Here is a 16,785-nt window from a genome sequence, read left to right on the forward strand (position 1 = left end):
TGTCTACTCGTTTCCACACGTGTAAGATAAGGTTTGTTTTGTACTGCTGTCTCGACCAGCTTCTCCTGCCTCCTTGTTCACTGTGCGCCTTGTCGCCAGAAGTTTACACCTTAGTGTTAATGTTTGTTTTTGTCTTGTTAAAGACCTTTTTTGTATATTAAATCCCCTTTTTTGTTATAACCTCTGCATCCTCGGTCCATCTCCTCCACCAAACAGTAACATACCCAGTAAAATGCTGGTGAGCCTTCCTATGGAGCTCAGTGTTCATGTTAATGATGTTTTAACTTACATTTTTCCCTGCAACAGCGTTTTCATATTTTGATCTCCTGGTCCGAAGTACTTTTCAAACCAGTCATTTTGATTAAAACTAAGTTTGTTTGCGTTAGAAGGTGCGGACAAAACAATGTAGCCATGACAGCCCCCTAGAGGTCCATTGATATTTACAAGTGTGAGGCTCTGTATGTCATGTGTTAAAGTAACATACAACTATTTTACCTTAAAATAGCCGCTTCATAATTATTTTAATGGTTCACTGACTTGTTATAGGGAGAACGGAGCCTCTTTTATTCCCAGTCCTCACCCTGAACATCTGTTCTTGCTCTACATAACCAAAGTGAGCGGGTACTATCTCCTCTGAGACTGTAACTGTAAACAGGCCCAGCGGGTGCAAGAGTAATCCTGAACTGTAGCTTAGTTGAGAAGACTTAGAAGTTATTGAACACCAGCGTTTATCTTAGATGTTCAGCCAGGAAACTTTATGATATGAAGAATTGTAAACAGGGTTTGGTGTATTTGCTACAGCAGCAGCTCTACTATTTCGGGAAGCCGAGGATCATGGGTAATATCCGCCATTCAAATGTTGTTGCAAAGTTACAAAGTGTTGCTTCAAATTGACGTCTCCCTGTCTGTTGAGAACCCTTAATGTATCTTTGAATCCTGTACTTCCCACAGTGCATGAGAATGTGTAGCAAAACTGTAATGTTTAACCTGGTGCTGGTAAATGTGTCTCATTCAGTCTCCTGTCATTTTAATTCACATCACCGCTGCAGCATATTGCTTCTCGCCGACTCTCGCAGCGCAGCAACATGAAATTTGACACCATCCTCTCGGAGATCAATGGATTTGGAAGATTCCAAATCCAGCTGGTCTTGATTCAGGTCCTCTCTCGCATCACGCTGCCATGTCACTTTCTGCTGAACAACTTCATGGCGGCCGTTCCCGCTCACCACTGCAACGTCAGCGCTCTGGACGATGGAGACCTCTTCGGGAATCTAACTCGGCCGGAGAAGCTGGTTGTCGGTGTTCCAGCAGAGCGGGACGGGACCCTGAGCTCCTGTCAGATGTTTTCTCAGCCTCAATATCAACGTCTGTCTGGGTCGAACGGCAGCGAGGAGGCTCCAACTGTTCAGTGTCAAAATGGATGGGTGTATGACAACAGCACCTTTAGATCTACTTTGGCGACAGAGGTAAGCATCGTTAAAGAAATCAACATGTGTTCCTAAAAGACCATAAAGTCATATTTTCCCTTTTTTTTATGTGGGTGACTTTATAATTAAATAAAGTGGAAATAATGCAAAAAAAAATCATTTCAAATTCATTTTAGAATTCACGACATTTTAACCTTTCTTGGATCACTGTAAAAACTAAAAGGTAGGCTACATATTGTAATATCTTCTCAATGTGTTCTTTGCAGTGGGATCTCGTGTGCAGCAGCAAAGGGCTGAACAAGGCAACAGCCACTGCTTTCTTCATCGGGGTTATGTGTGGAGCGCCTTTGTTTGGATTTCTAAGTGACAGGTAAGATTTCAATTTAAAGGAAATTGCAGGCTGTACTTTATGTCCAAAAAGTCCCATATGCAACAAACTATTCATGAGTTAAGAAAAAACAATAATAATGCATACTAATAATGTATGATGAAAACAGTAAAAACTACAGCATGAGTAGAATTGATAAGACTGCATTTTACATGCCCAACTTATGTAAAAAGGCTTTTTTTTCTTTGCACAATTTCACAATTTCACAATGAAATATTGAAAATAAACATAAATCACGTAGCAGTAAGTTCAAGATGAATGAAGTAGATGTGAAATTATTGAATCACTTGACTGTATATAAGTTATATCCTGTTCATTTTGAATGGACATGCAGGTAATTTAACCCAGAGCTCTGATCACAACTCTCCACGTCCTCTTTCCACCACCAGGTTTGGGCGCCGGCCTCTTCTGCTGGCCTCTTACGTGACGTCCATGACATTTGCGCTGCTCAGTGCTTTCTCCCCGTCCTATATATTATTTGTCATCATGAGATTTTTTACAGGAATGTCGCTCGCCGGAATAAGCATCATCTCCATCGTTCTTAGTGAGTAGGCAGGTGTTAAAACAATTCAAATTCAAAAGAGAAAAATGTTTTGTATTTTAGTATGAAGGAATGAAAGCTCTTGATGTGCCATCTTCTGTGCTGCCATCTCTCTGCAGATGTGGAATGGTTCAGCATTGAACACAGGACCTTCTCTGGTATAATCATCAGTCTGGACTGGACTATTGGGAACTGGCTTCTGGTTGGACTTGCTTATGGTATAAACGAGTGGAGGAGGCTGATGCTCATTGTGACCACGCCCCTGATACTCTCCCTCTTCACTTGGAGGTATCAAAACTTCATACTTTCAACTTTGCACTATTGAAAAAACAATGAGCGGTTGATGAGGCACCGAACTCGCCGTGTTCCTCCCGTCAGGTGGCTTCCAGAGTCTGCCAGGTGGCTCTTGGTAAAGGGGAGGACAGAAGAAGCTTATCATTACATCATGGAATGTGCCAAGATGAACAACAGAACCGAATGCATGGCCAACATCACACCATTGGTACAGTCCAGTCAAGTTTACTTTGCTCAGCGGCCAACCTTCAGTAATTTAAAAAGAAAGATGTGTTTGACCCGGTTTGTTTGTGCTCTCTCACAGACATTACAGGAATCTGCCCAAATGGAAATTGCAGACAGGAAGTACACGTTTGTGGATCTTTTCAGGACTAGAAATATTAGGACACTTGCTATTTGCTCGGGGGTCGTATGGTGAGTGTGAGGTTAATGTTAAAGTATTCAACAGCTCAGGAAATACCTCATCTACTGTCTGACATGTTGTTAAGTAACCGGGAGAGGATTATGTTGGTGTGGCATTAGGAAGGGAATGTGGACAGCCTGTTCCCCCGGATCCGCTCAATTATTAAAACTAAGCCGGCCTGTGTCATCTCAACTTTTTCTGTTCGTGGAAATAACCAAACAAACCATGTTGTTGGTGCATTTTTAAACTTTGGACCAAGTCAGCTTAGCTTAGCTCTCATTCTCCACTTTTAGTACTCAGACATAAAACGTGTGATTAAACCTCTAGAGAGAAAACAAATAAAGATATTTCCCAAAATACCAAACTATTCTTTTGAGGTAAGTACAGAGCAGCCTATGCTGGTATTGAGCTTGTGACCGAAGTAATGTCAGTATTTTTTTAAAGCTAGGATAATGGATGTTTTTTTTCCCCTCAATTAAATAAAATGATAAACAGGGATTTCAGTGTAGATATTTTTATATAATGTTTCAGTGTTATTTCAAAAGCACAGTCCTTTATATAATTTATATATGTAAATAACTAATTCATTCAACATGTGTGACTTGACAACGTAAAGATTTTATTGTCCACACCACTCATTGATACTATATTTCTAAATACTAAATAATAATCGTTTTACGTAATATGATATAAAATGAAAGATGATACTTCAAGTACTCAAAGCAACTTCAAATTCCATTCTATTTGTATAACAACAAATCATAGCAAACACTATCTCAAGGAACTTTACATGCTAATAATCAATCCTCTATGCTGCAACAATAAATTACATTGTCATAGCAATGCTTAACTCATGTATACAGCCATGTTTTTTCTTTTTAGGTTTGGAGTTGCATTCACATATTATGGGATATCGCTGAACATAACCGGATTTGGACTTAACACATATCTCACGCAGTTAATATTTGCATCCATTGAAATGCCGATGAAGATCGCTGTGTATTTCTTCCTGGAGAAAGTCGGTAGGAGACCTGGCGAGTCGGGCACCTTGCTGTTGGCAGGGTTGTGTCTCTTCATCAACATGTTTGTCTCAAAAGGTCATTTTTGGTTTCTAGTCCGTCATGTAATTTTGGTGAATTCTCATTTTTCGTCCGTATTTATGATGATATTTTTCTAAACAATGTCTGTCAGATCAATGGGTCACTCGAACCGTGATAGCAGTCCTTGGAAAAGCCATGGCAGAGGCTGCGTTCACCATCATGTTCCTCTACACTACTGAACTCTATCCTACGGTCGTGCGGTCAGTCAATAACAGACTCATTAACTAAGGTTGAACACAGCCAATGATTTTGTGTTTTGTTCAGTTGGCTGCACACAAACAAGGTTTGAATTAACCACGGGACTTTGATTTTTCAGGCAGAATGGTTTAGGCTACACCTCGTTTTTGGCACGGCTCGGCGTGTCCATATCCCCGCTCATCATGCTGCTGGAGGACGTGTGGTATCTCCTCCCCCCGGCTACTTACTGTGCCGTGGCGGTCGGGTCTGGTTTGGTGGCTTCGCTCCTGCCTGAAACATTAAACACCCGACTGCCCGAGTTCATTCAAGACATTGAGAAACCCAGGTAACGAGGATTATGACAGGAAGTTCACAGCTAAAGAATAACTCAACGCTGAAAAGGAAAGTAGAAATCCGTACCCTTATAGTTTAACATTCATAACATCGTCTGCAATAATTTACGTATTATAATCATTTGCTGGTGTCTTTCCTTCAGCTCTGTAACCCAGGCACAATAAAATCACTAACTTTTGTTCTACCTGTATTGCAGTGTACAATCAACAAGGAAGAAGGAGATTCAATAAAAGATGGTGATGTTGTTCTACAACTGGAATAATTGAGGATGGGTTCAATGATATTGACAAAATGACATTGTGGAAAAGCACAATAACGGTTTGTCAGGAGTCAACAAGACCAACGTAAATAAAGAAATGCAAATAATGTACTGCACTTAAAAAAGTATAAATAAACTAAAGAAACGTAAGTGTAAATATTGGAAGTTGGAAATAAACTAAATTGGAGCGTGCGTGTGTGTTGAATTATGTAATGGTTGGGATTTGCAGAAGTTAAGGCTTTAAAGTTGAAAGTACAGACCTTATTTAGGAGCCCAAAGTATGAACAGCAAGGATAAGTACACAGGTACGTTTTGAACAATACAGTGCAACATGAATACAGAACATACAAAAAGCCTCATAAATGATCAAATTCAAGTTTCAATTGTAAAGTAAAGTTCAGTTCATTCTGTCCCCACTCATTTCAGTTTTGAAGTTAAAAGTATATATTGGAACATAGGTTTGAATTTCATATCAAGGTGATCCAGGCTCCACCTGACAGGACACTGCAGAGAAACCTGGATGGATCTATGGGAGTGATTGCTGATGACATTGCTGATGTGCTAGAACGTTGTTATGATACAGGCTGTTTGGGACCTACTGGTAATGTACACAGAAGAAGGAGGTTAGATGGGTTGGTTTTATATCCCTGGCTGTCTGTTATGCACAAAACTTTACAGATATTTTATGCTCTAATATCATGTTTCCAAATAGATACTCATTCTCACTGCATAAACTTATTACATTACATTTCATTTAGCTGACGCTTTTATCCAAAGCGATTTACAATAAGTGCATTCAACCCCGAGGGTACAGACCCAGACCAACAAGAATCAAGAAAGTACAATTTCTTCAAAATAAGGCAAAACTACAAAGAGCTATAAGTAAACGCCATTTAAGTGCTACTAAATTGTTAGTTTCAAAAATTGTTAGTATTGTTTTTTATTGTTTTATTTAAGTTATAGTCGGATGAGGTATGTTTTTAGTTTGCGGCGGAAGATGTGTAAACTTTCTGATGTCGATGGGGAGCTCAATCCATCATTAGGAGCCAGGACAGCAAACAATCGTGAAGTTGATTAGTGTTTAGCTCGCAGTGAGGGAGCAACGAGCCGATTGGCCGAAGCAGAGCGGAGTGAACGTGCTGGGGTGTAACGTTTGACCATGTCCTGGATGCAGATGTTATTAGATTCAATTGATTTATTAAAGACAAAAATAAAAATGTCTGGAGTTTGAAGAGTGTATTACTTTCAATATTTACTGTATTTACTGTTTTTAGTTTGTAGCTGTGTTATGCTGCTGGAAAATTGCAATGTTTGGTTTCCTATTAGTATCTTGTGTCACAAAGATTCGTCCTCTGGGGAACATGAACGTCGGCCAAATTATGATAATGACAGTATATAACAGATTAATCTATTTGGACCAAAGTGGGTCAACTGTCTTCCTCTTCCACAGGCCTTAGCGAATTATTTATTAAAAAAAATATTTTACTTTTCCGACAATTTTTATACAGCGGCGTGAGCAAAGTCTCATAGCTGACCATTAACTAGCTACATGTACCAGTATGCAAACAGGCCACTGTCTCACTTTCAAACTTCTTCTCTGTGAACATTTCTAGTATTTTCAGAGCTGCGTGGTGTCACTTATTATAGAAATGAAGTTTGAGAATGTGCTGGCAGAGGTAGATGGCTTTGGAAGATTCCAGATAGGGTTTATCATCATGATGGTGATTCCGCGGATGACTTTGCCTTTTCACTTCTTGATGAACAACTTCATCGCGGCCGTGCCCGCTCACCGCTGCGACATCAGCTCCCTGGATGATGGAGGGATCTTTGGGAATTTGTCCCAGAAGGAGAAGCTTGTCGTCGGTGCTCCGGTGCAGGAGGATGGGACTCCGAGCTCCTGTCAGATGTTCACAGAGCCTCAGTATCACCTGCTGCTCGACTCCTCCAACGTTACCGACCTGCCCACGGTGTCATGTCAGAACGGATGGGTGTACGATCACAGCACCTTCAAGTCCACTCTGGCCACAGAGGTGAGTTTTATGTATTTATTTATTGTATTTACAAAGCGACAAACTAATTCTGGTTCGTTTTGACCTTTCTCTCTCCATAGTGGGATCTGGTTTGTGATAATAGAAGAATGAACACAGCCACAATCACAATCTTTTTCATGGGCGTCATGCTCGGAGCTGCAATATTTGGATACCTCGGTGACAGGTGATCATGTCAAATGTTAAATTAGAAACCTTTCCATGTTTTCACTACTTTATGACATATTTTTAGATATACAAGGGAAATTCACATGATTGAATTATTTGTTTGCAAAAGTAATAATTATTGATGATAGATTTAGTTTGCAGTATAGCCACTGTGCAGCTGTCATTGTTCATTCACTATGCAAATAATGCAGTTAGCAACAGATGAGCTGGATTTGTTGAGATACTGACAAAAGAACATTTAAAGTTAAAACTATTTATATTTATATATTTTAGATTATTTAGTAACTTCAAATGAAGGAATATATATCTGTTCATTTGTATATTAGGTCATTATTAACTCATCATCTGTTTCTCATTTTCCGTTGCTCAGGTTAGGCAGGAGAAGAGCTCTCCTAGTGTCTTACATCATGACCACAATCTTTGGATTTGCGAGTGCTTTCTCACATAATTTCATGATGTTTGCTGCTATGAGGTTTTTGACTGGAGTTGGACTTTCTGGGATAAGTATCATCAGCACTGTCCTTTGTGAGACTTACTTTATAATCCTTCTTATATTTATCTTATTCCTAGTTCAAACGCATGTGAGCCATGTTCCTCCTGTAAAACAAAGTTTGTTGCAGTGATTTCACTCATTCTTCACATATAATGTTCTGTTAGGACAGACTACCTTTAAATGTGCATATGACCAAGGTCAAGAAATAATATGCAAATGAGCCTAAATACTCCAATTCTGTTTCTTCATATGTGTAGGACTATATTATAGATGTGTAATTAGACAGCAGCTGTTATGCTGGCTCATATTGGGTAGTTAGGACACTACATCTTGCTTATCAGAAAGTATTTTACAAAAAAGTTGAATTCTCTCATGTACCCCCGTTTTAAGAACTAAACTATACCCTGCAACGATAACATTTTGGGGGGATTTTTAGTTTTTACCTCAATAAATATTTATATAAAGAACCAGACAACAAATATGACTTGTTTCATATACACAAGATGTTTCTGTTTTTACACAAAAGTATGTTGTATTATATGTGTTGTGTTGTCATTGATCATAACAGGCATTGAATGGGTGGACATCAAGCATCGAACTGCAGTGGCCATTTTAATAAGCCTGGACTGGAGTATCTTTACTGCTGTACTACCGCTTGTAGCCTATTTTGTGAACGACTGGAGATACCTGATGGCCACGTTAAGCACCCCGCTGTTTCTGGCAATGATCTGTTGGTGGTAAGGAAAAATAATCACCTCATATTGAATCATTCAATAAACTGTCAAATGTGACGCACATATTAAAGGTTCAGTGTGTAGAATCTAGTGACATCTAGAGGTGACGTTGCATGTTGCAGCTGAACACCCCTCAACTCACCCTCCCCTTCCAATCATGAAAGAAAACCTGCAGTAGCCTTCAATAGTTTGTCCAATCAGGGCTCCTGTAAAAAACACGGCGGCCTCTGTGAGGACCCACTCCTGATTTAAAAATTAAGTAAACACAGTAGTAAAAAAACATCACTGGGATTATTTCAATAGATTTCAATATCCATTTCACCGAAACCTTACACACTGAACCTCGAAGAATGTTGTCTAGATAAAAGCACACAACACAATTTCACACAGTTATAGATTATTTTAACCCTTATTTACAACATGACTTCTAGTTTTCAGCTGTGACTCATGAATTTATATGAAAACCTGTTCAAATGTGGTCGCTTACTAAAACATATGTTGTCACAGGTGGCTCCCTGAGTCGTCCAGGTGGCTTATCAGCAACGGGAAGGTGGACAGTGCTCATTTCTACCTGAGCAAGTGTGCAAAGTTCAACCACAGGGAGCAGTTCATGGCAGACCTAAAGCCGGAGGTTCCGAATTTTGCACAATTTCGAAACTCCCACCTGGTACTGTTCCATTTGTCTGACTAAACTTTCGTGTCATTCTCCAGTTTCTGTCCAAAGTGATATTTGTAGAAGATGAAAACAGAAAATATTCCTATCTGGACCTTGTGAAGACTCCCAGAATGAGGAGGCTGGCTCTTCTCACTGGCATTGTGTGGTACTGTGTTGTAATTACTGAGTTGACCTTCTTAACCTTATACAAGTATTACATATGTTTACTCTCCTGTCTGTGTATGATGGCTCAACCTGAGAACAGCAATGTTTGTTTTTAAAACAATTAGAATTTGGTGATTTTGACAACAACCATTATATGTATTTATGAAGTACTGATATAATGTTATTAATACACACATGTCATGTGATGCAGTAACTATCTGGTTCACACCTACATAAGAAGTACTATTATTTTGAAGTGTTTCGGAGTGTAATTGATTTGCCAAAAAAGAGACAACGTTCACACTAAAACAATTGTCTTCTCTTGTATTACATGTTAAATGTCTCTTCTTTTCTTTCCTTCATAGGTTTGGAGTGGCCTGTACTTACTACGGAATCAGCTTGAATGTCACCGGATTTGGTGTGAACATTTATCTCACCCAGTTCATCTATGGTGCAATTGAAATCCCAGCGAAATTCTTCATCTTTTTCACCTTGGACAAAATTGGTCGAAGATTAAATCAGTCCGGATCTCTTATTCTGACCGGACTGTGTATATTCTGCGGCATGCTTATACCTCAAGGTAAATGATCCATTCTGGTGTGTGTCTTTGATGAGAGACTAACGTTATGGTGCCTCTTCTATTATGACTGCAAAAAAAAAAAAAATGATGACACTGGATAACTTCAAACTGGGAGATGCCAGTTTAATTTTGATCAAATTCTGCACATTTTAGTTTTAAATGTTAAAGTAAGATGTTTTAAAATGATCTTTGGTAACTTTGCAGAGATGGGACTGTATCGGACAGCTGTAGCAGCTTTGGGCAAGATGTTTGCAGAGGCAGCTTTTACGACTGTATATCTGTACACAACAGAGCTGTATCCCACAGTCCTCAGGTCAGTACAGAGTTTATATTTCACACTTCTGCAAACATGATTATCCAGAGGCTTCTTTCAAGAGCCACGTTGACTGAGACATTTGGAAAACTCAGTGCTTGAGAACCAGAATCATGTGTTCTTCTTGTATAAATTTGGGGTTTAAGGGAGTTGCAGTAGTCTTGTGAATCCGAAATCCTTCTTCTGTGGTCAGACGTGATGCTTTCTTCTGTTCCACAGACAAAATGGATTAGGTTACAGCTCCTTCATGGCACGTCTGGGTGTGTCTATATCCCCACTGATCTTACTTCTGAAAGAAGTGTGGATCCCTTTCCCGAGTACCATCTTCTTCCTGGTGGCTTTTACTGCGGGTTTCTCAGCTTTGTGTCTTCCTGAGACAAAAAACATCCGTCTACCAGAGACTGTTGAGGATGTGGAGCAGATTAGGTACTGGTCCCCATTTTACTCTTACTTTGCATCCAGACATTCACAGTGAGCGATAATAAAATATTTGTGTGTGTGTGTGTTTCAGAAGGCGCTCAATCTCCACATCCAACGAGTAGTCACCACCTTAAGGGTTTTCTTCATTTCAACTTAAAGACCAGTATGAACACAATGCAGCGGTTGCATGCAGTTGTTAGAAACCTACTGACTAATAAGTTTGTTTCCAAAGTTCCGTGATATGATGTAACATTTAAATGAGTCATGATTGTGGCCACCTGACAAATGCTTCCTGTCTTTTAAGCCTTAAGTTTATTCTCCACCCACTCAACTTACCAAGTACGCACAGACAAAATATTATGCATTGTGACTTTTAACTTGTTTTTTATTTTGTTATATTTTAGGCTGTTTCAGATTGCACACTACGATGTTTGTAGAAGCAGCTTTTGCAATTTCAATTCAGCTAAAATGTCCAAAATCGTTTTCCCCCAAAGGACTTTGGTCGAGACAGTTTTACTAAACATTTAAACAAATGCATTACCTCTGCTACTACCACTGATTTATGGTTTTTTCTTCATGATGTAATGCAATTAAATAAAAGATGACTCATTTTATTAAATCCTGAGACTCCTGCTTTAATTATTACCTGTAATGCTTCACAATCCCACAAATCAATCTCAATTCCAATTAATGTTATTTCTTTTTTTTGTATGAAGCCAAGTAGCATCATACGACTTCACAATAATATGATGAAACCACAACAGTTTGCACCTCAAACAAACGTTTGTGCAGAGAAAACAACAGGAAACATCTAGCAGATCCAGAGTCAGAGGCAGGAACAGTTGTATAACATAGAGGTTAACGGAGGTATAATATTTACCTTTTCAACTTTACAACAGCAGCTCAAAACGCCAAAGGTTACCCTGAGGGTTTTACACCACCCAAAATGAGGAAACTGGTCCTGAGTACTGGTCTGTATTCACATCACCATTAAGCCCAGTGGCTTTACGTCGAAATGTATTTACATTTTTATTTCTAAGACAGGGTTGGTTTTACTTTTCAAAGAAACAGATGAAAAACTAAGTGAACGTGTATCAAGGAACTGTTACTCGATTACATGAGTTTCCATTTTCTCTACCTCTAGGTTTTGTGTAGCGACGCATTTTATGGCATCAGCTTCAACATCACAGGCTTCAAGCTCAACACTTGGATGACTTTATTTCCACTACTCTTCCTTAAAAAAATTTACCTAAAGTTTAAAAAATGGTTTATTAAAAGTTAAACAATAATATAGTGAAACACAGTTGTGAAAAGTGCTTTAATTTATAAATGTCATCTAGCCTGTAACTGCATTATAGTCTTATTGTCTATCTAATAAATGCCTGTATTCTATTTATGCGAAATGAGAAGTTAAAGTTTATCTGTGAATTCTTTACAACGTACACGTATGGGATCAAATGAAAGTCTTTAAATGAACTACAGGGGTTTGCCTCCACCAGTCAGTGCAGTTTCCGTCTGCAGACACGTTTCCAGACGTCTACGAGGTCACCGTTACTTTGGACAACGGAAATAAGCTGATCATTAAGTGACAACTGGCCAAAATCCAAGTGAACGTTAGTGTCGGATGAAATGACATTTCCCAATGGGTGTCGTGATGCAGCGAAAACAAGAAGAAACCTATAGCAGGACCAGATTCAAAGTGGGCGGCCATCTACCTCAACCGTTTGGGGAAAGAAGAGAGGAGGGGGGGGGGGGCAGTTGTGTTACATAGACTGAAGTTAATTGAGTGGTTAAGGGAGGTAAAACATTTACCTTTTCAACTTTAAGACAGCAGCTCTTGGGAAAATCAAAAACCAAAGGTTACCCTGTGGGTTTTTTGTGATGCTCCGATCTGAAAGGAAGACACTTTGCACCACGAGAAGCCACCATGAGGTTTGAGAACATCCTCGCCGACATCAATGGATTTGGAAGATTTCAGATAATGATCATTGCGATCAGCTTCCTCGGCCGCTTCACGCTGCCCTGCCACTTCATGCTGAACAACTTCATCGCGGCCGTGCCCTCTCACCACTGCGACATCCGCTGGCTGGATGACGGAGGTATTTTTAGGAATCTGTCGCAGGCTGAGAAACTTATTGTCGGTGTTCCGGTCCAGGAGGATGGGACTCCGAGCTCCTGTCAGATGTTCACAGAGCCTCAGTATCACCTGCTGCTCGACTCCTCCAACGTTACCAACCTGCCCACGGTGTCATGCCGGAATGGATGGGTGTACGACAACAGCACCTTCAAATCTACTATTACCTCAGAGGTAGACTTCTGTACACTTTACTACAAATCACAAGGGAAACATGTACTTTGTCTTGATGAAGAAGTTACTTGTGTTCAGGGAACAGAAGTAACTTGTGTCATTTCTTCATTTGGTTTTAAGTGGGACCTGGTATGTGACCGAAAAAGTAAAAACAAGGCGACTGCTACCATCTTCTTTGTTGGGGTGATGTTTGGAGCTTTGACCTTTGGGGGTTTGAGTGACAGGTATCACGCAGCTTAAAAACACAAAAGTGTGAACCTTTACCAGCCAATCAGAAACACAGCATTTTGAGACCTCCTGATTTTCCGCAGGTTCGGCCGGAGGATCATGCTGCTGGTGTCCTACGTGTTTGGGACGCTGTTCGCTGTGGCCAGTGCTTTCTCTTCCTGCTATGTGATTTTCGTCGTGCTGAGGTTCTTCACGGGATTCAGCATCACTGGCATCATCATTGTCTCAACAGCCATCAGTAAATCGTTTCTGTTCATTATCTGAATTTATCTGCACAGACTAAAAGCAGATCTAGAGAAAATAAATGGTCTTAACACTGAAGGCTGTGACATGATCCCTGTGAAGTGAAGAGGTGTTTGTTCCTTACAGGCGTGGAGTGGGTGGATGTAGAGCACAGGAAACTGGTGGGAGTGGTGGACAGCTTATCGTGGACATTCGGGAGCGCGGTGTTTGCCACCATCGGCTACTTTGTGACTGACTGGCGGTGGCTCGTTGTCAGCGTCACATCTCCTCTCCTCGTGTCCATCGTCAGCTGGAGGTACGAATCGAGAGGCGGTGGACTAGTGGCAGAAACTTGGACTATGGGCAGAGAAGGTCTCTGGTTCGTCTCTGGTTCGACTCCACGGAGAAACAATAAAAAGACGAACCTGGATTGATCTGTCCAGAAATCCAAGAGGATTCCCCCTACCCTGTCTAGTGCCCCTGAGCAAGGCACCTTACTCCCCCAACATCTGCTCCCCGTGCGCCGTACATGGCTGCTCACTGCTCTGTGTGTCTTGCACCAGATGGGTTAAAAGCAGAAGTTAAATTTCCCTTCCATTGCATGAGTGTGCCTTTGAATGTCTGTACATGTGTTTGGGACAAATAAATGTATCTTAATCTTAATCTAACACGGAGATCATTCAGCCGTTATCCAGAGAGACTGCGACTGGTTAATGTTTAAGTGACATGTACCCATGTGTGGATTTAAAGTTGAACATTGGAAAATCAAAAAGCTTTTATCCTTCACCTGTTCCCCACAGTTTAAGACAAGGTATTTACAGTGTGGTACATTGTGACTAAAAGAGGTTTTTTCTTCAACATCAGGTGGATGCCAGAGTCGGCCAGGTGGCTCATTGCTAATGGGAAACTGGAGCAAGCACAGATGTATCTGAAGAGATGTGCCACAATGAACCAAAGGGAGAAGCAGATTCACTCACTTCAGACAGAGGTTGGCACATTGAATTTGTGTATTCAAGAGATAATGATCTGGGAAACAACTATAGGCTCAAGGTCTCACAATAACAAAATAGGTTTTACTAATAATAAAAGGACTATTTTCTCTGTCAATTACATTATTCTCTAAATATTACGACCTTATTCTCAAAATATCTTGATATTTTCTTCGACACCAACCTGATACTCATGATGTGGTTTGACAAATAACACTCCTTCGCATTGTTTCAGACACTATCCACGATTGTGGTGACAGAGAAAAGAGATCGAACATATTCCTACATCGATCTGGTACGAACACCCAAGATGAGGAAACTGGTCCTGAGTACTGGCATTTTGTGGTGAGTATTCACTTCACCTTTAAGCCCAGTGGCTTTATGTTGAAAACTATTTAAACTATTGTTTCCTATCAGACGGTTAGTTTTACTTTTTAAAGAAACAGATGAAATACTCTCAGTGACTGTGTATCAACAAACTGTTAAGGCGATTTCATGAGTTTCCATTTTGCTCTACCTCTAGGTTTTGTATAGCGACGACATTTTACGGCATCAGCTTCAACATCACAGGCTTCAAGCTCAACATCTACCTCACTCAGTTCACCTATGCTATGATTGAGGTCCCAGCCAAACTAGCCGTCTACTATTTACTGGATAAGATCGGCAGGAGATGCACGGAGGTGGGAGCTCTACTGATGGCCGCCGTCTGTCTTGGAATCAACATCCTGGTACCTAAAGGTAGCCTTCATTTCCACAGATCTACTCCACATCTACGGCACAGTGTAGTCACTACTGTTGAGTCTTTCAAGTGTTGTTCAAATTGTTCAAGTTTATTACACAGAAGTTTCACAGGTCAGGGCGGGCACCATGGTATACCCGGAGACATCACAAGCCAATAGGGAAAGTCTGCCTTGTCTCTGGAAGACAATGATTCTTATAGAGGAGTTCAGAGATAAAATGACGTCACCCATAGAGTCTCTGACTAAATTTGAGTGTGTGTCGTTCCTATAATTTAAGGACCTGTTGAAGATCCTCTTCTCTTACCGTTCCATAAGCAGGTCAAATAACGTTCAGAGGTTAGGAGGAAATTAACAGAGCACATCTGGAATAGCTTTTAAAGGTCCAAGCCTAAGAATCAAGGCGCGTTAGGATATTAACATGTCATTATGTTTTATACCCATGTTCAAAAGATCTCTTAGCTAAATATACTACACCACACACTGAAATATGTAAGGAATTGAAACCTACTAAATGTGATGCTTTTCTCTCAGATATGTCTGTGGTCAGAACAGTGGTGGCAGTCATTGGAAAAGGGTTCTCTTCAGCATCCTTTTCAACAGTCGTGCTCTACAGCGCTGAGCTCTATCCCACTGTTGTGAGGTAACTATATACCTTCTTTTCAACTTTGTCTCAACAAGCCGAACAGAACCTGTCCCATTTTGATCTGTAACATATATACTGTTGTGCTAACCAAACACTGCAGGACAGAGGATAGATCTTCAGATAGTGTTTCCACCCATGTCTGTACGTTGGTTGGTTGGTTTGTTGGCAGGATGGCTAATTCTTGTTATAAATGTTTCTTTTAGACAGAAAGGTATGGGCTACAACTCCTCCATGGCTCGACTTGGTGTAGCTGTGGCTCCTTTCATCCTCTTACTGGATGACGTGTGGAGGGATCTGCCACAGGTTGTCCTGTGCTGTTCGGCTGTGCTCGGGGCACTAGCCGCAAGAACACTGGCCGAGACACGCAACAGGTGCCTGGCAGAGACCATAGAGGACGTTGAGGAGCAGCAGAAGTAAAAAGCCACCAGCATTAGATTATTCAGTAAACAAACATTTGTTTTAACATTCTGATCTGTATGAATTGTTTAAAATTCATTTTACTTGAGTCCTCTTGCAGCTGCTGCTTGATTCAATCCAGCAGTTTGCTGTAGGTCTTCCCTGATCTCGCTCTCTCCCACCTGTACACTTAATTCTCTCCTGTTGGGTGAAAGCCAAATGTCCAGAAAATATCTTTTAATAAAAATGTGAATTATTTCACAAAATCTAGAAATACAACTTGACTTGATTTTGATTCCTATTCCTATCATTTAACCTAAGGTTTAAAAATGGTATATTCTGGGAGAGAATAGTGAAATAGTTGTATAAATATTGAATACTGTACATTTTAAAAGTCATCTACCATTTAACTACATTTTTTGTCTTAGAAACTATGTTATGCTAAATGAGAAGTTAAAGTTTATCTGTGAATTATATAGAACACTTTTGCAGAAGTATACGAGTTCACCTTGACCAACTGAAATCAGTTCATCATTAAGTCACAACGGGTCAAAATCCAAGTGAATGATTGTGCAAGATTCCCAATGGGTGTTCTTGATGTGTAGCTTTCACAGGAACATGACGTCAATTTGACCTTTGACAAAATCCAATCATTTCTTCTTGTCCTAGTGAATGTTTACACCAAATCTGAAGAAATTCTCACAAGGTGTTCCCGAGACATCGTGTTCACAAGGAAACAA

At 40.2% G+C, this 16,785-nt stretch overlaps 2 protein-coding genes and 1 pseudogene across 2 annotated transcripts; all 3 read left to right on the forward strand.

Moving 5' to 3' along the window:
• Nucleotides 1-1,064: 1,064 nt before the first annotated feature.
• LOC128430641 (solute carrier family 22 member 7) lies at nucleotides 1,065-4,680 on the forward strand. The gene is made up of 9 exons (XM_053416750.1): nucleotides 1,065-1,466; nucleotides 1,694-1,797; nucleotides 2,205-2,359; nucleotides 2,476-2,644; nucleotides 2,735-2,858; nucleotides 2,955-3,064; nucleotides 3,936-4,150; nucleotides 4,245-4,353; nucleotides 4,470-4,680. The coding sequence occupies exons 1-9, from the start codon at nucleotides 1,086-1,088 to the stop codon at nucleotides 4,678-4,680; spliced, it is 1,578 nt and encodes a 525-aa protein (XP_053272725.1). The 5' UTR covers nucleotides 1,065-1,085.
• A 1,906-nt stretch (nucleotides 4,681-6,586) lies between these two features.
• Nucleotides 6,587-10,653, forward strand: LOC128430651 (solute carrier family 22 member 7-like; annotated as a pseudogene).
• A 1,793-nt stretch (nucleotides 10,654-12,446) lies between these two features.
• Nucleotides 12,447-16,066, forward strand: LOC128430660 (solute carrier family 22 member 7-like). Its single transcript, XM_053416772.1, has 9 exons — nucleotides 12,447-12,827; nucleotides 12,948-13,051; nucleotides 13,139-13,293; nucleotides 13,425-13,593; nucleotides 14,142-14,265; nucleotides 14,502-14,611; nucleotides 14,790-15,004; nucleotides 15,538-15,646; nucleotides 15,853-16,066. Exons 1-9 carry the CDS (start codon nucleotides 12,447-12,449, stop codon nucleotides 16,064-16,066), a joined length of 1,581 nt encoding a protein of 526 aa, XP_053272747.1.
• The last annotated feature ends 719 nt before the right edge of the window (nucleotides 16,067-16,785 follow it).

Source organism: Pleuronectes platessa, chromosome 3, assembly GCF_947347685.1.
Source record: "Pleuronectes platessa chromosome 3, fPlePla1.1, whole genome shotgun sequence".
NCBI classification, from domain to species: Eukaryota; Metazoa; Chordata; class Actinopteri; order Pleuronectiformes; family Pleuronectidae; genus Pleuronectes; species Pleuronectes platessa.